The sequence below is a fragment of the Vipera berus genome (assembly GCF_964194415.1).
Source record: "Vipera berus genome assembly, chromosome: 3".
NCBI lineage: Eukaryota > Metazoa > Chordata > Lepidosauria > Squamata > Viperidae > Vipera > Vipera berus.
In genome coordinates, this window is record NC_138204.1 from 132,042,106 (window position 1) to 132,070,099 (window position 27,994).

At 39.9% G+C, this 27,994-nt stretch overlaps 1 protein-coding gene across 1 annotated transcript in view; it reads right to left on the reverse strand.

The window, feature by feature from the left end:
• Positions 1-22,910, reverse strand: part of MARCHF11 (membrane associated ring-CH-type finger 11) — a gene marked incomplete at both ends in the record, with an annotated part of 41,747 nt that extends 18,837 nt beyond the window's left edge. The window contains 2 exons of the mRNA XM_081325579.1: positions 9,629-9,784; positions 22,641-22,910. Of these exons, the coding sequence (XP_081181705.1) occupies positions 9,629-9,784; positions 22,641-22,910 (426 nt within the window). The remainder of the gene's footprint in view (positions 1-9,628; positions 9,785-22,640) is intronic.
• Positions 22,911-27,994: the final 5,084 nt, after the last annotated feature.

Consider the following 27,994-nt stretch of genomic DNA (forward strand, 5'->3'; position numbering starts at 1 on the left):
TTGTTGTGTTTTGCTGGTTATCAGTATCTTTCCTATTGAACTGAATAGTTCAGAGTTTACATCCAGCATATGAATGTCAAATGGAAGAGCATAGGTGCATAAAGCATTAAGAATTTGAATTTCTAGAAATTGTTAGCAGAATTGTGCAAAATAGCATCATGGATGAAATAGCATTGCCAACAGTTCATATTCTAACTCTTGGTAAAGACACAAACATTACTATCAATACTGAAATTTTACTTTAAACTGTGATCAATATATTCCTCAAATTATAAAACCTTACTTGGAGAATATTAGTTTCAAATCTGTGGTGCTATAGCAAGAATCTCTGAATTCAAAATGTTAATTAAAATAGAATGATCTAATGAAAATGATGATAGTGCCATCATGATATTACAAAGACTCAGTGGTGCAACCATATTGATGAAAAATGATATTCTACACATAGTCCAGCGGTAAGGCATTACATGCCACAAAGATCTGGAGATTACTGATGCAAGGAAAGAAGTCAAATTGATAAAGAACACTAAAACTTTAATCAGTGGCTACATAGTGTTTTATTACTCTTCTACATACATAAACAAGGCAAATTTCAAGAAATAGTGAATGTTTCTAAGTGTCACTCTTCAAGGATTCAGTTTTGTGAAGTCATAAAATTAAATCTCTTCTAGACAAGAACTCTTAAGAAAATAATCAAATAAAAAGCAATCCCACAATTACATTCAGAAACATCCTATCTGCTCAACTGCCACACAGGAATAGAATAGAATAGAATAGAATAGAATAGAATAGAATAGAATAGAATAGAATAGAATAGAATAGAATAGAATAGAATAGAATAGAATAGAATAGAATAGAATAGAATAGAAGCTGTAAGGGACATTGGAGGTCTTCTAGTCCAGGAGTGCCACACTGCGTAGGAGTATGATTTCAAGTTTTGGAATTCAGTTATTACAAATAAAGATTTTCTTTAGTTGATTGGAACAATGAGGTCAGCTGGTTATGAGCATGACTTAAGTTTAATAATACTCTAAATTCAAGTTATAGAATTGTTTACAACTGGATAATTTGGACATGCTAATGCATATGAGTGTTATGGATGTCTATTCACTGTTCACTGTTATGGTATTTATTCTGTGCAGATACTAAAAAATCAATGCAAAGATTGCAGGGGAAAAGTTTAAGGTATATTATTCCTTTTTTTCTATAGTTTTTGACTCATTCTACTAATTGAGTTATATAAAAGACTAACAGACTGGAATTCGCCTACTGTTCTTTTAAAAATATATTATATGTTGGTTAGTTTATATTCTGCCTTTATAAGTTTTACAAATAACTCAAGGTGGAAAACATTTCCAATAAACCTGCCTCCGCCTACTTTCCCATAACAACACTGTGAAGTAGATTGGGCTGAGATACAGTAATTGGCCCAAAGTCATCAGCTGGCTTTCATGGCTCAGATGATACAGCTTCCCACTTTCTAGCTTAGTGCCTTAACCATTAGACCAAAGTGGCTTTTTATTGTACTTTATTGGTACTTTATTGTAATTACATGTGTATCATTAACATGTTGTAAAATTATTTTCATATTTATATATTTGAAACAGCATAAAAAATTGCAAAATAAATTTGTTGTACACACACTGTACACACCATAGTAAAATTGGAGGATACATTTATGTAGTTTATAGGCCATCCAATAAATAACTTTGGGTAACAAGTTTACAAATTTAAATGAACACCTGAAAGGAGGAGGAGGAGGAGGAGGAGGAGGAAGAGGAGGAGATGATGATGATAACCCAGGGACTAACATACCCAACATATTAATGAAGTCCCCCCCCACAAAGGAACATGCTTCTTAACCCAGAGTTTGGGAAAAGAACCAGGTCTTCAAGGCTGGTTTAAAAGACAATAGGGTTAGGACAACTGAAATCAGTAAAGGAAGACTGTTCCAGAGCATTGCTGCCACAACAGACAAGGTGTACTGTCTGGGTCAGTAACTGTTTTAACTGACACTGTACAAGAACATGTTCAGCATTTAGTTCGGCACTCAAGTCATTACAAATTTGGATAATTACAGGAATTGATGGAATAGCTATAGAAATATGGCAGAGTGACCACAGATTGGAAGACGTTAGTCAATATCAAAGAAAGGAGACTTAACAGAATATGCAATCTATTATACAATACCCTTAATTCTACATGTTAACAAAATGATGTTTAGGATTGTCCAATGCAGATTAGGACCTTACATTGGAAGGGAGAGATGCCAAATGTTCAAGCTGGTTTTATAAAAGGCATTATTGTTGATGTACACAAGATAATTTAGAAAGTCAATATATGCCTCATTGGTTATAAAAAGGTAAAGGTTCCCCCGCACATGCGTGCTAGTCGTTTCCAACTCTAGGGGCCAGTGCTCATCTCCGTTTCAAAGCCGAAGAACCAGCGCTTGTCCGAGGACGTCTCCGTGGTCATGTGGCCGGCATGACTAGATGCCAAAGGCGCACGGAACGCTGTTACCTTCCCACCATAGTGGTCCCTATTTTTCTACTTGCATTTTTACGTGCTTTCGAACTGCTAGGTTGGCAGAAGCTGGGACGAGTAACAGGCGCTCACTCTGTTATGCGGCACTCGGGATTCGACCTGCCAAACTGCCGACCTTCCGATCGACAAGCTCAGCGTCCTAACCCACTGAGCCACCACATCCCTTACTCATTGGTTATAGAAAGCTATTTATGTCAGCCATGACAATGTGAATATACTTGGGGAAAATGGGATCCCAGAACTTCTAATTGTCATGAGAACCTTATACATAGAAAAGGAAACCATAGTCAAGAAGGAAAAATGATGAAACAGAGTGGTTCTAAGTCAGCAAAAGAATGAGAGAATGTTGTATATTCTCCCCTTTTTCATTCAATATATACACTGAATGTATATTGAGGAGGTTTGGACAAGAGAAAGATGAATCTGTGGTTTTAAAACTAGAGGAAGAAATATTAATTACCAGTGCTAAATTGAGGATACCAGTCTGATGGTTTATCACGTTTTGGACGCATTATACAAAAACCCAGATCTCTTCAGAAGTCTAAAATGATGGGAAAGGTAGAAAGAAAGAAAAAAGATTACCAGCAAAGTGGATGGACTTAATTGCAGCACCAAAGGATATACTTTTGAAAGATCTGAAGGGTGAGGCTGAGGACAGGTCATCCTGGAGAAGGTTTCTCTATGTGATTACTAAGAGCACTGACTTGTGTCATAATCTTTTATTTATTAATGCATTCTAATTAACTCCTTTTTAAAAATTGTATAATATTGATCCTAGAACTTCTCCCTTGGAACACACCCTGCTCCCAATTTTAGAGAAGAGAATCACTGTTTATTTAAACAAAAAGTTATTTGGTAATTAATAAAGTAATATGGAATAAATAACTGGTTCCTGAACTGGATGTTTTGGACTACATTGATTATAATCCCCAGCCATTATAGTTTGGAATTAACCAAATAGTCCGAAATATCTGAGAGTACCAGTTATGGGAAAGCTGGAGTAATTAAAAGCATTCTGAAATCAAAGTAGCCCAGTAGGAAGTGGAAGCTTTGCATTTGCAGTTTGATGAAGAAATAAAGATTTCACAGCAGGATTTTAATAAAGAACTTTAAATGGTTCCTAAATTGTAGAAGATCTACTGTGGGGAAACCTGTATGACTGTCTCACTGCTGGCATTTTCACAAAGCAGTTAAGATGTGGCTTTTAAATAATGTCTGTGGCCTAGATTATTATCATTATTTTGCTTTCTGCTGTTTCTTTGGCTGTGAATTATTTTCTATTTTAAGCGATATTGTATTATAAAAGTAATTTATGGTCACTGACCATAGATTAGAGCATGCATAGGTTTGGAATTCTTTCCAACCCTCTTAATATCAGCTCCACATTGGGCCACATGACCAGGAGAGAGGAGGGAGAAGAGATTTTTTTTCTGACATTTTGCACTGAAAACAGATCCAGTCCATTTTCAGACTATATCTTTCTACTGTTGATTTGTCCCAAACCAAATCTGGTAATGTGCTGTTTTGTTTTCAGATAATTATCATGTTAATAGAGTCCTGAGACCCCAAGCCCCTTTTACATAATTCCTATTCGATATTCCATTGGGCTGAAAAAAATAACAAGTATAAAAATGAAGTACAGTCCATGCTTCGCTTTGTGTTTAAGACATGTTTCTTATATGATCAGCAGCTAACTACAGTAGTTGAAATGTATAGGCTATAAATTATTGCACTTATTCAGTAGAGTTGAGAATCAGCTTTCCTTCCTGTCTTTATCTATACATTATAGTTTCCTCTCGTATTAGACTGAATTGAAGCTACCCATACTTAAATTTATTTGTAAATATAGGTCCAATTCAGTGGTGGGATTCAATTATGTGAACAACTGGTTCTCTGTGTGGATGCCACTTCTGGATGTCCATTCTTGGCCTGGGCAACAAAAAATTAGCTACCAGTTCTGCCAAAGTGGTGCAAACTGGCTGAATCCCACCACTGGTCCAATTGCAGGTGCCAATACAACTGTCCTGTGGACAGAAATTTATGAGAAAAACAAGTGTGTTGGAAAAAACAATTCAAACAGATGAAAACAGTATCTTATACCTGCTGTAATGCTGATGCCCTGTTTTGTGTGGGGGGAACAGTTTGTATGTATGTATGTATGTTTATATGTGATACACGTGTACCAATGCATTTTCTAATTGTTGTGAGCTTTTCTGAAAGAGTCAACAAAAAACAGAATATAATGATATTAAATGAATTAATAATTAACATTTACCTATTTCGGTAACAGTAATAACATTGAAAATATAGCAGAAATGACCACATCATAAAACATCTGGGTGGGGTTAACTTAGAGAAGAAAACAGAAATCTTTAATTCTACCTTATCTCAGCTAAATTCATCTGGACAAATTTAATGGGCAAAATATGGAGAACAGATTTTATGTATCCTTTTTTAAGGGAAATACAATGTTGGGGAAAAAATGATAAGAAATTTTGGATGTTCAGAACATATATTTTACAAATATTAGATGCCAATTTCATTATGTATGCAAGAAAGCAAAGCCAAAAATAATTTGCTTGCAGCATGAACAGAAATGAGAAAACCTAGGAATAAGAAATTCTTATTCCCTATCCTATTCAATCAGCTGAGCTCCATTAATCCTACAGATTTAACTAAGTAATGAGGAATAGTCAGACTTGTAGAACTTTGGGCAACTGTTACTCTCATAAATGTAATACAATGTTCAGGTTCAGTATAAAGAAAGATGCTACACAATTTAAAACTAGAATTTGTGAGATATATTTTTATTGTATAATTTTGTTCTATTCTATTCTAGTGTAGTTGTTCTGATGCATTTTAGGGTTGCAAAAATATAGGTCACCATTAACCGGGAGAAAAAGGGTAAAGAAGTCTGTACCTCTTTTCTGATACTTGTGATAGCTAAACAGGAAGGATAAAATTATTTTAATTCATTGACAAGGAGGAGCATATTAATGTATTTGTTTAATTAATACAGTACGTATTTAAGACTTGAAGAAAATCTAATAGCAAAGTTTAATGCAATTTTCCTTTAACACGAAGGTTTTTTTTAAGTGAAATAGTAGTAAGAATTGCTAATACCGTGTTTCCCTGAAAATAAGACTGGGTCTTATATTAATTTTTGCTTCAAAAGATGCATTATGGCTTATTTTCTGGTTAGGTTTTATTTTCAGGGAAATATGGTACTAAATGCAGCTGTCTAGCTGACAATCTTAACTGGGGCTTATTTTTGAGGTGGGGCTTATATTAGAAGCATCCTTCAAAAATGCTAGGGCTTATTTACTGGTTTATTTTCAGGGAAACACGGTAAGTGGTTATAATTGGCAATTCTGAACCATTTCCTCCCCCCTCCCATGCAGTTCAGGACTGTTCAGTCTCTAGTCTTTGGTCCCTCTCTGGAATCTGTTGCCTCCTCCCTGGGAAGGTACAGTACTACTGCCAACATTCCCCCTCACTCCTTCTTCAACTATAAGTTCCATCCAAGTTAAGAACCAACAGAGATGGAGGGCTGTTGGTTAGAGTAGGGCTTTTCAACCTTTTTCACAGATTGTACCACTTTTAGGATATGGGAATATTCGAGTACCATCAGTTGCCTAGAAAGGTGTCAAAGAACTTATGACCAAAAAAAGGAAAAAAGTGATAAAATAGTCCTCAACTTACAACAGTTTGCTCAGTGACTGTTCAAAGTTACAATGGCACTGAAAAAAGTGACATAACCATTTTTCACACTTACGACTGTTGCAGCATCCCCAGGGTCAATCTACATTTGGATGCTTGGCAACTGCTTCTTATTTATGATGGTCACAGTGTCCTAGGATCGTGTGATGCCCTTTTGCAACCTTCTGACAAACAAAGTCAATGGAGAAACCAGATTCACTACTCCTTTCATATCTTCTTTTCTCTCCCCTCTCCTTTGATATCCTCTCTTCTCCACCCTCCTTTTATATCCTCTTTTCTCTCTCCTTTTATATCCTCTTTTCTCTCCCTCCTTTCTTTTATATCCTCTCTTCTCTTGGAGATGGCTGGAAAGGTAAAAAGAAAAGAAACAAAGTAAAAACCTCAAGACTCAGAAGACAATTCCAAGAGAAAAAGACAAAGTGGTGAACTGGGGAAGGGAGATTGCTATTAGAAATATGGATACGTGTAGGTAACAAATATGGAGAGGTTGTTAAATCAATTCAACAATCCAGCAGAATGAAAACCTCAGAAATTCCAGGCAAATCTGACTTGGGACAAATAAGACTGACCATCTTGTCATTTTGCCAGCTCTTTACTATTTGGAATCCATTAAGAGTAGTGATGGTTGCAGAAAAATGGTAGAAAGCAGTTGTGTGGAATCCATGAGGGTTAAGATAAACAACCAGACTCAGTTGTAACCAAAGAGACATATATAAGCTTAGTAAATAAAATGATAAAATCCATCTTCTAGCTTTTAGAAGGTCGAGAAAGATTCTTCCTGATTGGTGGACAGTAAGAAAAGGCAACTGTACTTCCTGTGTAGCGAAATAAACATTGGAATAATTACTCCCTTGTCATGCTGATTATTGCATGTAGCTATGGTATGATACAACTGTACATGCCCTCTGTGTTCTGTGAGTCTCGTACTTCAGAATAAGTAGTACATGTTAAGCTGCTTTTGTTTTTAATCCTTGGCATAATCCTTCATTAGTTTATCATGAGCTAGAGTCTGGGTGGTTTTGCCAACAGATCCAACAAAGATTTGTTCACCCACTGCCCAGCTCTGTGAAAACCTGTGTTCACCTAGCTACCTAATGGGGAATGAAAGGAGAGCAGACTGTTAGTCCATTAGTGGAGATTTTTAGCTTCTAATGCTATCTCATTTCCAAGAACTTATTCATATGTATATGAATTTAAGCAACACTCAGCTCTCAAGAGTCTAAAAGCTTCATAATAAAATTAAAAAGAAAAGATATATAAATCCGATATCCACATTTTTTAAAAAACAGAAGCTCAAATACCATGTAGTCATAACAGTACTAAAAATCAATCCCCAAATGCCTGCTGGAATAAAGCTATTTTCATTGCTCTAAGAATGAACGCAAATAAGGTGGGTTCCTAGTGTAGGCTATTGTATAACCAGGGAGCTATGATACAGAAGTATTGCCTTAGGCTCTTTGTCCTTTTGTGTTCTCAAGGGGACAGGACCTTAAGCGTCCCCTTCCTGCTTGTGCCCAGGCTGGGCAGACAGTCTGTAAGGTATCTTTGAATTTAGATATACAAGTCTTTATAAGCCAAAAACAGCATTTTGAATTGGACTCACTAACTGGAGAATTGGTCTCAACACTAACATTTGTGCCCACTGGGACCTCATGAGAGGAATGTGATGCAGAGTACATTATAAAGCCTAATCGTATAGAGATGAGAACATGAGTCACTATTGGCAGATAGGACAGCAATAGACACAACTGTGTAAATGCCTCTCTAGTCATGGCTTCCATTTTCAGTAGAAGCCATAGGGGTAGAAAGATATCCAAAATTTAGAATTGCTCCTTCAAAGGGCAAATAACTTTGCCCAGAGCTATTTCTGTGTTGTTGAGATTCAAATTAAATTTGTTTTGACTCATTTAGACCTATACAATCTCAAGACATCAGGTCAGGATTTCCACACCATTTCTGGCATGTCTTGAGGTGGTAATGTATAATAGAATACCATGATTATCTTTCTAGATTGAGGAACAACCTCTTCCTATTGATTAACACCTCACAGACACCACAAATAATCATGAACAGAGATTTAACTAAATCATGTGAGATACAAAAAGGAACAAGAGATGGTTGCCCACTATCTCTTCTCTTGTTTATTTTAGTTCTTGAAATATTAAGTAGAGATATAGTACCATATGAAAAGATCACAAGTAAAAAGATCAAGAAAGAATCATAAAAGTTAAGAGCTATTGTAGATGACTTAGTTTTGATTTTGGTAGAATCTTTAGAGCAGAACCAATACTAATAGGTGCCTTGGGTGCAATCCTGAAACATATGGAGCATCATTTGAGCACCATCAGCATTGACAAAATCATCATCAGTCAACTCCAAATAGCAGCTTTACTTGGAACAGCTTACATCCATTAATGATACCAATGACATCATCAAACAAGAACATCTGCCTATCCCAGGGCCTTAGGAAGAACTTGATAGATGGATAAAAATGCCAAATCCACTCTAAACATCTGGCTTGACTCAATCCTAATTAATTAAATAATAATAATAATAATAATAATAATAATAATAATAATAATAATAATAATAATAATAATAATAATATAGCAGACATGCCACAGTGGACCGAAGAGCATTGTCCTAACCACTCATCCCCAATATGAACTAAGCTACTCAAAATAAGACAGCTGGATACCATTCTATGACACAATTTACAGCATACTTCTGCATTGTCTCAAGGTAGGCCCAAACATAGCCTCATATCATATTCACTGTTTATTTTTTGCTATTTTTATTCTACAGATTTCTTCATTCTTTCATTTTTCAGAAATAAATCAATGGACCCTTAGTATTGGCAGTACTCTTATCTCTTCTTTATTCTACAGAGCAACTAGAGTTGCCCACCAGGTTACAGGGTAAGTCCTCAAGCGACCTCGGGAAGCCTTCTAGATCCATTAGACACCCAGGGCAGATCATACAGAAGTCTAGCACATTTGCAAAAAAGAAAGGTAGTATAAATGTAAAGCTTATACTTTAATTGCCTCACATCTCTGAGGAATTTTCTCAACTACTACAACAAAAAGAAAATATGTCCAGTTGACCTACTTTACAAGGCAACTGGCATATTAGGGAGATAAATTCTCTTAATGGGGAAAAAGCTTTTGTTATTTGCATTGGGAGGAAATTTTCTGCTGGTACCCTATGAATTTCTTTTAGTGATAACTGAAAATTGAGAGGGTGGATTTTTGCAAGATCAATCGATGGATGGATTTTTCTCTAAACTTTAGCATGAGAAGAAAAGGTTAAATGAAATGTGTTATGTTAATGTGACATGTTGATAGTGGAAATTATTTTATATTACCTGGCAAGGCCTTTTCATTTTAATTGCTATAACATGGTATCTATAGCAGCAGAGTTCACAAGTCCATGATCCTCGTTCACTGATCCACTTCAGTAGACAGAGTTGATGTGTATATCTTACAGAGCCATCACAGCGACAAGGATTTAACAACTCACCCTAGGAAAAAAATAAAAATGTAAATAAATATCAATCTTTTTAAATTCCAAAATACAACTCAGTTTTTTTAAAAAAGGTCTTATTGGCTGAATAAATCTAATGTTTCTTTCAACAACATCATTTTGCAGATTCATTTGCAATAAACATTACCTTTCTTATTCACAGATTAATGTCTTCAACTATGGAATGAAAGATACAAACTCTATAACTATTCTTTATGTTGTTGTTTTTCTTAGAATTTGTCTCAAAATTGAGGATTTACTTTTGCACTACACTTGTTTGGTTCTCACAATGAAGTTTATCAATGTGTGAAGTAACGAAGGGTTTTGTTTTTCAACCAGCTTGTCAGAGTCTAATGAAGATTAGGGCTCGGAGGGAATAAAATGCAACAATGCATGCAACAAATGTAAGGATATATAAAAATTCTAATACACAGAAATATTTCAGATTGTAATCCTTAATTATTAGATGATGGCATCTATGGAAAGAAAAATATTATGATTTTGAAAATATATATTTCATTCTTTCTCATTTAGATCTTCAATATAGATTCTGCTCTGAATTAAGATTATCATGTCAGCAGATGAAGACCTGCTCTAAAATAGAATAAGGTCTTCTCGGTCTTCTCAGGTTTTACCGAATTTGTTTCAAGATGTGAGAAAGATCAAGCTCTCACAAAAATCACTTCCCTCATACCAGGCTAAATTTATGAGCAAAGCAGATAACAGTTTTTAACTGAAAAGATTAAAGATGGTTTTGCTATTCAGCTCTTCTACAGATAGTTAGATTGTCCTCATAAAAAACAGCCACAATAGTGCTGCCTTCCTCCTGCAGTAACATTGCTGTGACTGCCTCTGAAATCAGTGAAGGAACGAACTCAACCCAGAAACATTTGTTTACAGACCAAGTTGCAAGGGAAGCAGATAAATTTGTCTAGGTCAGGAAACAATATATGAAGCACAGTTGTTAAATTTCAGAGCAAACATTATTATCCAGACATGAAATTATATATTAAAAGAAAAGATGTTCAAATAGACCGCCAATTAAAACTTATTAAAAGGACTGGAGAAAAATATACACCTACTGTGAAAAGAGAATGCGTAGAATATGAAAACACAACCGTAGCAGAATGCTTGTAACTATCTGGGAAAAAATAAAATTTAAAGGAAGTGGAAGGGCAGGCTACTGTAACTAAATCTATTAATGTATTCAACTCTATGCACAGTACCACAAAAATGCAAATTTGGGGGAAAAAAACTATTAAAAACAACAAAAATAGAAAGAATATTTTTATAAATATTATATAATATTTTTTAATTATTAAAAAATGATTAAAATCTAAAATCTAAATCAGATAGGCAACTTTGCTGAATTACCTAAACTTTGATAGAAATAGCTAAATAAAGCAACATATTTAAGATCTCACTGACTCATACCTTCCATCATAGGATTCCATCATCCTATTATAAAGAATTATTTTAGAATCTCTTATTACTTATTAGAATAATAAGAAGTTGCCATCCAATTACATATGGAGTTGGTATGCCGGCTAATTTACAAGCATGTTTTGAAATATAATGTAAAAAGGGACTAGAAATAAATACAGAATTTCAAATCTGTAATTCTGACTCTTATACATGAAACAATTTAGCACATCCAGCCATATTTAAACACTTTTAATGTTAAATTACTTCAGTAGAGTTCCACTGCTTTAGTATGCCTACTCACTGCCCAGGTTAATGTATATCACTAAGCTAAAGTGTGATTTGCCTAGTTTTGGTTTAGTGTGTTGCACAAACCCAGACAACTGAAATTCAAGCAAACCAGTATGATGTATAAACTCATCCTACTTATAGCTGTAAATCTGAGATAAACCATTAGTTTTATTTAGAAAGAAAATGATTAAAAGTCAGCAGTTTTTATTAAAAAAAACCCTACAGAATCTGTGACCGTTTCAGAGATTTCCTTACTGGATTCCTCAACGCTTTGAACAATGACAGAACTAATGTACTTGAAAAGTTCTTAGAAATTCAGGGAGATATTCAGAGATGTATCTGCTTTGAAAGCAGCCTATGTTAAGCTGTATAAGCACAGGAAATGTTTCATGACATTTTTTTTATTACATCATAAAATGCTTTCTGTCTATTTTTGTGTCATGAAGTGGTTTATAAAATTTGCCAAATTTTATTTAAAAAACCAATTCCATGGGAAACATGAGTCCTCAGTTTGGGATGCATTCTGTAAATTAGCCCATTTGAGGTACTTTGGTTGAAAAGATTTTACCCCATGATATACAAATTCACCCAGTTAAAGGTAACATACATGAGAGTTTTAGTAGTATATAGTCTAGATCAGAGGTCTCCAACCCCCGGACAATGGACCGGTACCAGGTCGCAGCATGCCAGCAACTAGTCCGCACAAATAAGCAAAGTCCCATCCATGGAATGCAGGCAGCACACGAAATCACACACTTTCCAGTCTGCAGAAAAAAACTTTCTCCATGGAACCAGTCCCTGGTACCCAAAAGGTTAGGGACCTCTGGTCTAGATCAATGCTACTGTAGTTTTTGAAAAAGTTAATGTTCTGGTAGACAAGGTAGAATTCAGGGTTTTGCAAATCTTCAAGTTTTCATCTATTTCAATTAAATTTATTTCAGAAATATTGGATCTAATATGCCTCAGTTGTGTATCTGTGTAAGGAGATAGTTTAAATTTTTTTTTAACTTAGAAACAATTTTAGCTTAGAAAGAATTCAGTCAAAAATTTAAAAAATCTGATTTATTTATTAAATATGAGTCCATTATCCAATCTTTAACATTTGAATGCAATTGAAATGAGACTGCATTTTCCTTGGCGTCTATTTAAGACTTCATTCTCTCAAATGGGGACCTTCCTTAATTCATCTCACCTTATTAGACAGGTTCTATTCTATCCTAAAAAAGAGAAAATAATGATAATTTACCATGTGTTGGTCTTTCCTTCTCAGCGTTATCAGAGTTGATGAAATTTTAATTTACCTGAAGCAAATGACTTAGGATTTAGATATGCAAAATAGAGAGCCATAATTTCCCACCCCTTTTATAGTGCAATTGATTCCCCTCCCTGGACTGTCCCTAAATATTTTTTTTCAATATTATATGTGCCCCTCAAAGGAGACAATTTGCCCTAGCATGAATTGAGATGTTACCTGTTAGGTCAACCATTGGTATTTGTAAGACTCCCATATGAAAGCTGTATTTTTTTCTGTGCAGACCGGGAGAAAGAATCTGTTTCATATGTGCTATTGCATTGTCTGTTTTACCCACTGACAATTGAACTTAATATTTACAATTGTCAACAACTTTAATTCTGTTGTAAGAAAGAGGCCTGTCACTGTGTGACTGGATTTTTTTTAGAACTGGATGTGTATTCAGGAGTACAAGGATGGTAATTGATACAGGGAAACCAAGGCAGTAGAGGCTTTTATGCTTCTTCACTATATGTAACAAAACCATTTACAATGGATATTTTCAATAAGATCCTAGTTTTTTACCTAGTTTTAGGTTTTTTTCTCAACTTTCTTTTCTAAATATTATTTCCCCCTAAATATTCTCCCGAATGCTTAACTTGTTCCTCTTTCAGTTTGTCTGCCTTACCCATTTCTGGAATTATCACAAGAGAATTAAAGGAAGGAATGTGCTGGATTTTTGAATGAATGTGCTAAATGCTATTAATCTTCTTTCCTTGAATCTGTTCTGCTAATCACCATCTGCATCTTCTCTGTTAGGCGATGAACCTCTCTTGGGAATCTTTTTCTTATTCTTTCCTCAGAGACTAGGGCTTTGTCAAAGACTCCAACACTCTGTCCATAGCCAGCCAAGTCCCTCCTACCCATATGCCATCTCTGGGACTTTGCTTCTATTACTCCAGGCAAGTCACCTGTTGATTTTTTTTTTCTCTCTCTCTACAACCACAAACTAACAACTGCTCCACACACATCAACATTTCCTTTGGCTTTTCTTCTCCAGCCATTTCTTTTCACAACAGTCTTTGTAAATGTCATTTTGTCTCCTCATTTCTCCTCTATTTCCCCCCCCCCCACTCCTTCTCACGCTTGCTGTCCAATTTTGGATTAAACTAGTAGCATGTTGTCCAGCAACTAAGGAGATGGGTATCTTCATCCCAGGGATCTAGTTCCCCACACCTATATGCAAGGCTTGATGAATGGCAATGATGTCTATGCCTGCCCCACAACAATCCTGGCCAGCAGCCAGGTCAACACATCAGTCCTTGGGACAGTATACCTATACTTCAAGCTGGAATTGAGCTGTTTCCCTTTTTCTCTCTCCATTTGCTCACACACCAGTACAGCAACTACACCAGACCACTTAAAACATATGCTACAATGCCATTACCCTTCTTTAGGGTGACCATTCTTCAGAAGCTTCAAAGAAGATTGTAAAATTTCTGTCAATTGCTACAGCTGATAGACATCATCTAGTTTCTCCCCTATTCTCCCCACAGCTATTGTTAACTGTGTTTTCTTGCAATACTTTCAGGATTTTCTGTCAGTATTTTTATTCTTTTATGTTTTTATTGTATTGTTGGTCTTCTTGTGTGTGTTTGGTCTTGGATTTTAAATAAATTTTAACTTGACATAAAATATTAGTTAAAGAGCAGTTCATTGACACAAAGTGGGACCCAACTCCATGGGTAAATGTGAAATGAACAAATCTGAAATGATAAAGTAAATTAAGTAGGACAAAGATAGGAATGAAGAATGAAACATTTTTGTAGTTAAGGGGTCAAAGCTTAATCCAAGGTCATGAACTGATAAATGGATGTTGTGAGAAAATGCTAATGCTATTGATTTTAGAAAAATCATAGCGTTCATTAATGGAAAAAATATTATGAAATATGCAATACTTTTAAAGCATTTAAGAAATAATGAATAATGGATTATTTTTCTTTAAAAAATTGGATACAATAAAAAAACTGTTATCTAATGTTAAAGAAAATCTTTACATATTATATTCATACAGAGAAATTCTGTGAAGACATAGGTCTTCATCAAACATCTACAAAATGCCAACAGTAGGGACCTTGCTAATTTCAAGAAAAAGAGTAGCACAGATTGTAGAGAGAGAGAGCATGTCTATCCATGAGTGATTATAAAATGATATTATGTGGTAGTGGGGAAAATACAATACAATATCTTCCAATTATCCTAGGGACTGAGCAAGTCTGTAATAGTACAAGCATTCTATCAAGCTTCCTGGTCCCAAATTGTTTAATGCTTTATATGTCATAACTAAAATATGACTTGATAGCTAATTAGCCGCTAGTACAATTTCTTCAACCGAAATTTAACATGTATATGAACAGGCATTCTACTCAACAGCATGGCTGCTATATTATGCCTAGTTGTAACATTCAGATCAAGGGTAAGGGTAGTACTATGAACAGTACATTAGAAAAATGAAGCACAAAATTGGCAATACATGCACAACAGTAGCTTGGTTGGCTCTGTTCAGGAAAAGGCATAATTAGTGCATGTTCCACAGAAGTTATTAGGACATTCAATGACACCACTGAATTTATGAGTACATTCAAATGACAAACAAATTCTTGTTTGAGGGATTGCAACCAATTGAGAATTTGGGAACTGCTAACATGGTCTTCTTCCTAAAAGATTAATACAAAATTTTTGAGGTCACTGATGTTGATAAAAGCTGTATTTCTGAATAAATCAACTATAATTCTGAGAGAAACATCTGCTGTAGGAAAGAGCAATGGCGAAAGCCAGTTGTCAAGCCCTGTGGGCTTGCCATTTCAGGGCAGGGAAAGGGAGGGAATTCCCCTTTGCCTGAGGAATCCCTCTGCCTGACCTCCAGCTGAGGCTCCTGGCTGCATGCTGACTGCTCTCTCTTTGGCCCTCATACAGCTGAGGCTCCTGGCTGCATGCTGGACTGCTGGAGACAACACTGGAGGGGGGAGGCGGAGGCCAGCTATGCTGGTTTTAGGGACGGATGCCAGATGCTGGCTGGTTGGATGGGGGTGGTGGAGCTAAGGCAGGGGTGTCAAACTCAATTTCATTGAGGGCCACATCAGCATTGCGGTTGCCCTCAGGGGGCCGGGTGGGTGTGGCCTGCATGGGCGTGGCCTACTGGGTGGGTATGGCTAAAATGCGTATGGCCTACTGGGTGGGCATGGCCAGCTCTACATCGTTCGCATCAAGGGTGCCTATGGGGGCCTGGGCAGGAGTGGGACAGATCTGAGGGTCTCTGGCAGAAGGAGGGTCTCTGGGCCAGGGCCAAGGCAGTGGGGGCCATTCCCTCACTGTTTCCAGGATGGCTTCACGGGCCTCATGAAACCACTTCACGGGCCGGATCCGGCCCCCGGGCCTTGTGTTTGACATGTCTGAGCTAAGGGGATTGCCTGTATATAAGGCACTGGGAGCAAGTCACTTGCAGTGCTGACTTTATTTGCTGTGCTGTTAATTGCTGTTAGTTGCTGTTAATTGCTGTCAATAAACACTGGTCAGAAAGTTCCTGCCTAGCCAGCTACCTTGTTGACCATCATTTATCATTTGTGGAACCAGGACTGGTAAGGACTCTGACAGAAAAGTCAGCACTCTTTATTTGTTCCTCCCCATTACCCTTATGCTTCTTTAGGGAATGGCTGAAGGGACACAGGAGGTGGCACCTCTGGGTGATGGAGGAGAGACAGCTGATGTGGCAGCACCAAGTCCTGCTGAGGGAAATGGAGGTGGTGAACCAGTGGTACGGCCCAAAGTGCATGAGGCTCGACCTGCAGGTTCGGTGAGCGATACCCAGACATCTGCAGGGGTTGGCACAGGAGGCAGGGGCCTCAGGGGAATGGTGGCACAGTTCAGCTGTCACCGGCTTGGCTACTGGCCCAGGAAAACCACCGGGTGCAGTAGGCCCCATAATGGAGTGGAGAGAGAGGCGTTTGACTGAGGATGACAACAATGATTGGAGCTATTCTATGGCTCCCGGACGATACACGCTGGATGCATTAAGAGACTGGTTTGGTGAGGCTGGGGTTCAGGATCCCTCCCTATGGCCAAAGGTAGAGGCGGGATCCAAGACAGCTTCGTGGCCACAGATGCCGATACAGCCAACCCAGGCAGGGCCAAGCCAGTTCTGATTGGCTAGCCTAAGGTTGAGGGTAGGGGCCAGCCACACTACTCACACCCCAGTGGCAGGGGCCAATAACCAGGGCATACAGACAGGACAATTGCAGCCACCATGGGATGGCAGGTCACCGATGGCTCCAGGCAGAACCCCTACCAGGCAACCAGTCCCAGCGGATGGATCCTTGGCCCAGCATTCTACTCCTGCGATGGATGCTCTGCATGGTACAGGTTGGCCCTTGGGGCCATGGGACCAAGGGATGGCCTGGGGTCCTCCAACGTTGAAGGCAACCTTTGATAGAGACCCGGATTGGTTGGCCATGTTTCTCTGCCAGGTTATTAGCCACGTGGACCAATATGCCCACTTTTACCCATCCCAGTGGGCATTGGTGGTGGTGATAACAGCAGGGCTACAAGGCAAAGCCGCGGAATGGGCAGCGGATCTATATAGCGACCATGCCAGAGAGCTGGCTGATGCCAGTTTATTTCTGGATGCTCTGCGGTCCTGTTTTGAAGACATCTCACCCACCCAGCAGGCCGAAGGGGAACTGCTGGCACTGCAGGAGCAGGGCTGGTCCGCAGTCGAGTATGTGCGTGAGTTCTGGAGGGTGGCCGGTAGGCTACGTTCGTGGCCTGAATGTTTGTTGATCCACCACTTCCGGGCTGGTTTGGACTGGGACCTGCACCAGGCATGTGTCTTCCGAGGCATCCCAAACCAGCTGCAGGACTGGTTTCGTGTTGTGGTGGACTTGGACCCGGGCCTGCGGGAATTCTGGGCAAAGGTGGAGGGACCACCAGCATTGCGTAAGGCACTGGGTTCTCCTGGGGTCAAACCTCGGCCATTGATTAGATGCTTTCGTTGCAACCAGTCGGGACATCAGGTAGTGGGGTGCTGGGTCCCCATCAACCAGGGGACTCCCAGGAAGTCTGGGGCCACACCCAAGTGGATCCCAGAGAAGCTGCGAGCAGCACATCAGGCAGAGGGGTCCACCCTTGAAAGGGTATCCAGGAGGAGGAGGAGTCGACTACTGCCACATGATACCAACTGGTGGCCCATGACAGCGAGGACAAGCCAACGGAGAATGCGATGGTGAGTGAACCCATACGACCATTTGTCATCCCCATCGTCTTGACAAGTCCACAAACGGCATCGTGGGGAGCACAGGGCCCTGATAGATTCCTGTTGCACCCATTGCCTAATCAGCAAATCCGTGGTGGCAGAGGTAGGGATCAGAGTAAGGCAGCTGGCCAAACCCATTCAGTTTGAGCAGGTGGATGGTTCCCTCCTGGGAGGCGCGCTGGCTACCCTTATAACAGAGCCAGTAAGGCTAGAGATGGGGGCCCATTGGGAAGTCCTCCAATTCATCGTGGTCCCCTCCATGACTGAGGCTGTTATTTTGGGGCTAGCATGGCTAGACAAGTGGGGTCCCACAATTTGGTGGGAAGAGGGCTACCGTAAGCTACGGATTGGTGTTGGTCCCCAACCACCAGCCCAGGAACAAGCAAACAAGGGTGGAGAGAGCCAGGGAGGCACTGGTAGAACAGGAGAGCATGAGGGGGAAGGTCGTCTTCCTGGAGGTGTACGCTGACCTTGCTGAGGTGTTCAGCAAGCATGAATGTGATGCACTACCTCCTCACCGGCCAACTGATTGTGCCATCGACATTCTGCCGGGGGCCAAACTGCCAAAACCCCAGATGTATGCCATGACGCCTAAGGAGATGAAGGAAGAGAGACACTAAATCGATAAGAACTTGGCAAGGGGTGTCATCCAACTGGCAAGATCATGGATTGCAGCTCCAGTGCTCTTCAAGGAGAAGAAGGATGGCTCCCTATGCCTGTGTGTAGACTTTCGTGGCATCAATGGGGTTTGCATCGAGAACATGTACCCTCTACCATTGATAAAGGACTTATTGGCCCATCTAGCCAAGGGGAAGGTGTTTACAAAACTCGACCTTAGGGAAGCGTATTACAGGGTCCAGATCAAAAAGGTAAACGAGTGGAAGACGATGTTCAACTGTCCGTTAGGCAGCTACCAGTTTTGATTCATGCCATTCAGTTTGCAGGGAGCCCCTGCAGTGTTCATGCAACTCATTAATGAGGTTTTGCATGAACACCTGTACCGCAGGGTGCTTGTGTATTTGGACGACACCCTGATCTACTCCTCCAACATGACAGACCACATCCGACTCGTAAGACAGGTGTTGGAAAAACTGCTGAGGGCCCAACTATATGTGAAGCTGTCCAAATGTGAGTTCCACCAAACCCGGTTGGATTACCTAGGGAACCGAATATCGGGAGGGGGGGTTAGCTGAACTATCTGCCACAGCGGGTAATTAATCATACGTGTTTCCTTATTTTCCAGGTGGAGCCCTGGTAGAGGGGCTATCTGTCAAGCCCTGTGGGCTTGCCATTTCAGGGAAGGGAAAGGGAGGGAATTCCCCTTTGCCTGAGGAATCCCTCTGCCTGACCTCTGAGCAGCTGAGGCTCCTGGCTGCATGCTGACTGCTCTCTCTCTCTGGCCCTCATACAGCTGAGGCTCCTGGCTGCATGCTGGACTGCTGGAGACAACACTGGAGGGGGAAGGCAGAGGCCAGCTATGCTGGTTTTAGGGACGGACGCCGGATGCTGGCTGCTTGGATGGGGGGTGGAGCCAAGGGGATTGCCTATATATAAGGCACTGGGAGCAAGTCACTCGCAGTGCTGACTTTATTTGCTGTTTAGTTGCTGTTAATTGCTGTCAATAAACACTGGTCAGAACATTCCTGCCTAGCCAGCTACCTTGTTGACCATCACTTATCATTTGTGGAACCAGGGATGGTAAGGACTCTTGACACCAGTGGGGAACATTATATATGTTAATTAAATAAAGCTATTGTTAAATTTTGCAAAAATTGTTATCAACACATGGGCATTGACTTCACAATATTAATTTCTCAGACATATTTTCCCCAAAACATTTTATCCTCATAAGACAAAATTGTCTGGACATAGAGACACCCTCTTCAGGAATGAACAGATTACTTACTCCTTTAGAGCTGGTGGAACTATTCCATTACATAATACACCTACAACTCTCTGTATCCATCGAGAGAATAGGTAATACATTACAAAAATCTTGCCCATATCCTATGAAAACTGAAAACAATCCCACTCATTTATCCCAGATGACACATACTAGACACTTCAGTACAATGCATAACAAAAGCAGATTTTCAAGGAGCATGAAATTAAATTATTCTATCCTCAAAATGTCTAACAAATGTGTCATAATGGGTGCCTGAGGACTCCTGCACTGGGCTTTACAGAGTAAATGACAGTAAGAAAAAAAATTATATTTATGGTCAACAAGTTGACCATTCTAAAGAATTACGTAAGAAGGCAATGGAGGATACAAAATAAGCCCTTTTTTGCAGCCCTTGTTGCCATTTAGCAGATATAACTGAATATACTAAGCCAAACTCAGGCAGTATAAATTTGTACCATACACAATCCAGTTATCTGTTGGCTAGCTTTATTTCCATCTCCAAAAAATCTGGTCTCTCTCTCTCTCTCTCTCTCTCTCTCTGTGTGTGTGTGTGTGTGTGTGTGTGTGTTAGATTTCACATTGTTGAAGAGGATATTTAGTGATTGTCTCAATGGATCTTTCAGGGTCCAGCTACATATATAAAAATCCTAAGCAAATGAACCTATCACCTTAGAAGCTGAGGAGCCTAATGTACCATGAGGCAACAGATATAGGCCTTTACATTCTTGATATAATTGTAGAAAAGTCAAGACCATCTAGGATTGGGAATAAGATCAGATTTGAGTCAAAATCTAAAAGACAAATCTTTGCAGAGCCCAGCCCTAATTAATCTGGTCTACTATGAGATGTCCCTGGATGGGATGAGAAAGTTACTTGGATACTATGCCAGTGGCATCATTTCTAAAATTGTACTTTTCCTGACTCTCAGATGAAATTTGACATCTGCTATCCTTGAACCTGATATTTTTGGGACTGCTTGCTGGAACTTTAATTCTTATCATGAATTAGAAACATTACTACTGCTTGGTTCCCTGCTATTCTCAATCTCAACTTTCAGGATGATGTACAATTTATAACCATTAATATCTCTGTGATTTACAACCCACTTGTTTGCAGTCCACTGAACTGAGTTAAGCTTTGAAAGGCCCTTCTGTTTTCTTAGTCCATATATCAACAGGAACATTAATAGAAGAACGGATTCTTGCTTCAGGAAAATAGACTGGAAATTCAAGAATCCATCAGATTTCATAAATCTCTGGAGTCAGGTCATCTTAATAGCTTGTCTCCTGCATATACAGTACTAACTTCCTTAATATCCATGCCAAAAAAAACCCTCTATATTTATGGTGTACCACATCCCAAAAACCATTTGAAACCTTGCTACAAAATTCTACTTTTTACTGTGACATTGGGAAAGCAATAATATTAGCTGTATTAAATTACTTTGGTCTAAATTAAAGTTTATCCTCAAATTAAATCAATTTTTATTTATTTCTGGTCTCAGCTGTTTTGGAATGTAATTCCTACTATACATTAAGTGTGATTCTTGATCCAAATGAAGGTGCATCCTGATCTAGGCTGCACTCATATTGATACTCCCATATAACAATTAATACAGGCCAAGTAATAAATGTCAACATAAGCACACACACACATATGTATCACAGTATTATTAAGCACACCAAAGTAACCTGTTATAAGGTGACAGTGTACAATTCATACTGATCTAAGTCACATATTTATTTATTTATTTATTTATTTTAATCCCATTTATATCCCGCCCTTCTCCGAAGACTCAGGGCGGCTTACAATCTAAGCACAAATCAATGTGCTTAGCAATAGCCTTCATTCTATGTATATGCCTGCTTATTAGGGCTTTCGCCCCCCCCCCCCAAAGCGGCATTATTACAAAGTCAGCTTATTGCCCCCAACAATCTGGGTCCTCAGTGAATTTTGTAAGTTATCTTCATTGAAAGACATTCAACCCTGTTAACATTCTCTAGATGCTGCAGCTATATGTCAGAAAACAGCTAACGGTAAATTAATAACCGATTCTTTGACCTGCAGATGTAGTAGCAAGCCTCTATATAACTTGTCATTGTCACAAGAAAGTTACCCTTACTTGTTCTTACTGAATGCAGAAAGGTGCCACCACCATGCTACCACCCCCGTCATGTAAGAGGTAGCATGTCTCGTCTGGGAGCTTAACCCCGCCTACTACCAATATTATGATGATTCAACCCAGTGGCGAAATGAGAAACCGGATTCTTCACTTCCTCTTTTCTGCAGTGTTTTTTCTAAGCGGCCACTGGCGCTGTCCGTGGTGCTGATGACCAGCCCGTGTAGTTACTACTATTTCACTAGCCGTATTTGAAGAAGCAATCTTCCAAGGAGCTATAACAAACGGAGCGGGGGCGGGGGGAGCGCGCCCCCCCCCTCTTTTCTGCTTCTTGCTCCCTGAAAGTCATCAAGGGGATCTTTAACCTGTAATTCGGACGCATGAGACACTGTGTCTTTCCCAATCGGCTCTCCCGATTGTATACAACTACAATTGCTGCCTGATTTTGGGGGTGGGGTGGGGGGGGTGGAGGAAGGATGGCAGGCTGCAAATCTGTCTGCCCGCCCTTGCGACTGGAAGACTCTCCTTCCCCCTCCCCTCCCCTCCCCTCCGAGCCCATCTCTACCCCAGCGCTCACCTGCTCAGCGCCCTGGAAGCAGATCTTGCAGATGGGGCCGGCACCGCCCCCGCCGGCTTCCCAGCTGCTGTTACTACCCACCGAGCGGGTTTCGGGTTTCTCGCTCTGACCAGTCCCGCTTTTGACGGAGCGGTTACTGGGGCCCGGCCCGGGCGGGATTCCAGTGGCTTTCCCAGCTGTTGTCCCAGGCGGCACAGAAGGCGAGGTGGTTTTTGGCTGCGGTAGCTCCCCGCCGCCGGGGCTCCCGCCGTCTCCCCCGCCGGAGTTCATGGGGGACACCGGTGTCTGACAGGGCCCCCCTCCCCGCCGCCTTTTCCCTCCGCTTGCCCTGCCGGTGGCCGCCCCCTCCTGCTCTGCGGAGGGGACAGGGCGAGAGCGAAAGAGAGGCGAGGCGGGCACGAGCCGCCTGCTGGCTGGCTGGCTGGCTGGCTGGCTGGCTGGCTGACGAGGGCAAGCGAAGCGGTCACCGCGTGTCAGCGTCCTCCTCCTCCCCCAATCCGTCCCCCCCCCCACGGTTCGGTAGGGGCGCGAAATTCCCCGCTTCTGACGCCAGCCGCTGCCTCAGAATGCGCTGGCTGAGAAACCGTTAGAGACCGTTACCGGGCGCGAGCGAAAAGGGGGATGGAACACGGTGGGGGAGGGTGTGTGGGGGAGGGGAGGGGGAAACTCCGCCACCTGCAAGCGGCACGTGCCTCCTCACGACCACCTTCCTCCTCTCCCCCCCCCGCACCCCCGACGATAAATGCGGGGGGCCTTTTCTACCCACCCCCCCGCCAACGAAGCGGCCATTCCCCGTCCAAAGGGCGCCAGATGCCTCCTTCAAACTTCACCCTGTGGGAGGGGGGGTCTCCCCCCCCCACAGGTCACAGGGCTCTTCCTTTTTCCCCTCATAGAAGCCCCGAAGGGCCCCTCCAACCCCGCCAAAGCATTGGATGCCTCTTTCCCTCCAAAAGTGCGTTCGCTTCTCGCACCTGTTCCGCTTGTCTCGAGGCTGGTTTTTACCCTCTGCGTGTTTCAACGTGTTTCAACGCGTTTCTCAGCTTGCCTTTAGATTGTTGGAGGGGCTTTCGTCGCGGGACGGTTTTTGTTTTTTGTGTTTTTTTAAAAAGAAAAGACTGGACAGTCACCTGTCTGAAATAGTATAGGGTCTCCCGCTTGAGCAGGGGGTTGGACTAGAAGACCTCCCAGGTCCCTCCCAGCTCTGTTCTGACTTCCATGTCCCAATAGTTCAAATCTGAGGACTGGCTTCAGAGTAACCCACCAGATTTATTCAATGACGCTTTAATTATCAAAATCTCAAGCTCTCAAAATGAGGACCCAGATTGTTGGGGGCAATAAGCTGACTTTGTAATAATGCCGCATGGGTGTGTGTGTGAAAGCCCTAATAAGCAGGCATATACATAGAATGAAGGCTACTGCTAAAGTTTGTAAGCCGCCCTGAGTCTTCAGAGAAGGGCGGGATATAAATGGAATTAAAATAAAAATAAAAATAAAATTCTTTAATGACAATTCTTCCCAGGAATGAAAGAAATATTGGTTGTTGTTATTGTTGTTGTTTTTTCTTTCTTCCCCATTTTCTCTTAGAAAAAAAAGGACACAATAAATATTGGGGGGGGGAAGAGGGAAGAGATTCAAAATCCATAGAGGCAATATTTCTTGCAAGCCAAGTAAATTTTTAGAAAGTAACTGTGATCTCATCGTGGCATAGTAGTTTAAGAAGCATTTATTTATTACATTTATATTTAATTCACCTATGCATTTATAAACCTCACTTAAGGATAATCTCAGCACTGCATAAAAGCAACAGTTGCATTCAAAGAAATAGTAATGCTAACAATGATGTGCATTAACAGAAATACAATGTAAAATTATGGCACATGTTATAATTTGCCGCAGCATCCTCAGGGAAGGGAGCAGATACATCAGTTTCTCCTACCCACAACTAGATTATAATGCACATCTTCTCTGTCTCCTGCTATGTTCTCAGTTTTTCCCACTTTGCATGAAGAGCTCATGCAGACCATGTGGAAAAACAATTAACTCAAGAATGGGGGGGGTGGAGAAAAAAATAGACTTATCTGCCAACTTATTCAATATTTGACAGACTTCGGCTGAATGTCATATATGCACAAATATATGTGGATGCCTTAATTGTCAAAAAGAGAATTTTAAAGCAGCCAGCATATTATTTATTTAAACCATTTGTTCATTTATCAGGAAAGGACAATTTCTTCCTTCATATAAATGTCTTTTGTTAGTTAACTCTATTTGCATAGTTGAAGGGGCAAATCTATTTATTACATTTATCTTTTATATATTCATCCAATCAAGGCTAGTTTCTGTGGGCTACAAAAAACAACAGCTGCACCCAAGGAAATAGTGATACCAACAGATAATAATATACAATAACAGAAATATAACATAAAATTAAGTACTAATTATAATTAATATAATATTCCTGGTACCAGAAATTCTAGAGGACTTGTCCAAAAGGCCTTTTGGAACAGCCAAGTTTCTACTAGCTTTCAGAAAGCCAGAGAGTGGATGATAATCTTTATTTGAGAAGCCAGCAGTTCCTAAAAGGAGAGTCATCACAAAAATTGTTGCTTTGGGTGCCCCTCCCACCATATTTCTTGATAATTTAAGATTTTCAACAGACAATCTCTGTCTGCTGACTGAGCAGACAGAATATATACAGAATAGATTCTGTATAGAATAGGTGATCATGAGGATACCCAGGTTCTGACCCATTTAGGCCTTGGGTATCTTGCACGTGTAAATGTATCAATAGCCAATGATACTCCAAGAGCAAGAGTCTTATGCAGTTGTAACAAGACTGTCCAATAAGCATATTGGCCATTGGATTTTTCACCAACTGAATTTTCCAGGTCTTTAAAGTTGTCCCATGTAAAGCTGATATTCATTTATTTATTTAAAATAAAGCCCGAGCCTGCTAGCATCCCGGTCCTTACGCAGGCACAAAAAGAGGAGATTAACCAATTAATAACAGAAGAAGAAATTCTTACAGCAATTAAGGAATTGAAGTTGGATAAAGCACCAGGTACGGATGGTTTGACTGCGGTTTATTACAGAAATTTACAAATGGAGTTGATAAAGCCATTAAAGGAACTGTTTCAGATAATTCAGAGAGGGGGAAAGGTGCCTCCGTCTTGGAGAACTGCTTTTATTTCTTTGATACCGAAGGAAGATCAAGATGCTACTCAAGTAAAAAATTACAGACCGATATCACTTTTAAATACAGATTATAAGATATTTGCTAAGGTGTTGGCTAATAGACTGATGAGGGTTCTGCAACAGGTGATTCATGGGGATCAAACTGGGTTTATCAGTGGTAGGCAAATGAAAAATAATGTGAGGCATATAGTTGATGTGTTAGAGTTTTTGGAAAGGAATAACCAGATCCCTGCGGCGCTAATGTTTTTAGATGCGGAAAAAGCTTTTGATCAATTGAATTGGCAATTTTTGATGAAAGTTTTAGATAAAATGAATTTTGGGGATAAATTTTTGCAACCAATTAGGGCATTATATCAAAAACAAACTGCCCGAATAATAGTTAACAATAGTTTGACTGAAGCTTGTAATATTGAGAAGGGCACAAGGCAAGGGTGTCCGTTATCACCTTTATTATTTGTTTTAACATTGGAGATATTATTGATAAAAATTCGGAACTCGGAAAAAATTAAGGGTATTCAAATTAGAGATCAGGATTATAGATTGAGGGCGTTCGCAGACGATCTGGTTGTTACAGTGACCCAGCCAGAGAATTCTGTTGTGGACCTGATGGAGATAATAATGCAATATGGGAAGGTTTCTGGATTTAAAGTTAATGCACAAAAAACTAAAATTCTGGCCAAAAATATGACAGTATCGCAAAAGGCTCTTTTAGAAGGACTAACTGGATTTGAGATTGTTAAAAGGGTCAAATATTTGGGGGTGTTTTTGTCACCCTCTAATACAAAGTTATATAAAAATAACTATGAAAGATTGTGGGGAAAAATCCAAAAAGAAATGGAGAGCTGGGAAAAATTGCAATTGTCTTTGTTGGGGCGAATCGCAGCAGTGAAAATGAATGTCCTGCCTAAATTTTTATTCTTATTTCAAATGATACCGGTTCTTAAGAAAGATTCTAATCTGGAGGAATGGCAGCGAGGTATCAATAAATTTGTTTGGGCAGGGAAGAAGCCACGAGTTAAACTTAAGATTATGCAGGATACTCGTGAAAGAGGTGGTCTTAAAATGCCCAATCTTAAATTATATTATGAAGCTGCTGCGTTAGCAGGAATAAGTGATTGGATTAATTTGACACAAGAGAGATTATTAAATCTTGAGGGCCATGACTTGTTGTTTGGCTGGCATGCATATTTGTTGTATGATAAAAAGGTAGATAATGTGTTTAAAGCGCATATTTTAAGACAAGCATTGTTGAGAGTTTGGAAGAAGTACAGACATAAGTTAGGTTGTAAGATACCATTGTGGGCAATCCCAAAACACGCAATAGAAAATATAAATGTTGGTTTCAAACATGATGTGACTACGTATAAGGAGATTTTAAGTTTGGAAAGAAATGTTTGGCGTCTGAAACCGTACAGTCTCTTGCGAGATGAGAAGATTGTTTAAACTTGGTTCCAATATATTCAGCTACGGGCCAGGTGGAAAGAAGATCAGAAAACTGGTTTTACAATGACTGATGAAAATCTGATAAAGCAAATTAGAAAGCAGGGTCCAGCACATATTAAACGGATATATCTTGCATTGATAGAAATTGATTCAGAAACAGAACTTGTTAAAGATTGTATGATAAAGTGGGCCCAAAATATTCAAGAAGTTATTACAATGGATACGTGGGAAAAGATCTGGGTGAGGAACGTAAAATTTACACAAGCTTAAAATTTAAGAGAGAACTTTTATAAAATGTTTTATAGATGGCATCTAGATCCTAAAAAGCTTGCAAGTATGTATCCAAATTACCAGCCTAAGTGCTGGAGGTGTGGCGATGAAGATGCAACATATATTCACATATGGTGGACATGTAAAAAGGTTAAGGCCTTTTGGATAAAAATTTGGTGGAACATGCAGAAGATTTTCAAGCAAAGGATAAAGTTTTGCCCGCAATTTTTTTTGTTAGGTATAATTACAGATGCTGCGGTTGTGGACACTAAGTTGATGTTGAATTTAACTACGGCAGCAAGACTCTTAATAGGTCAATATTGGAAGAAGGAGGAACTGCCGACTATAGAAGAATGGACTTTAAAGGTTTCTGACCTGGCAGAGATGGCAAAGATTTCGGCTTATTTGAAAGATCACTCGCAAGAACGTTACATTATGGAGTGGAG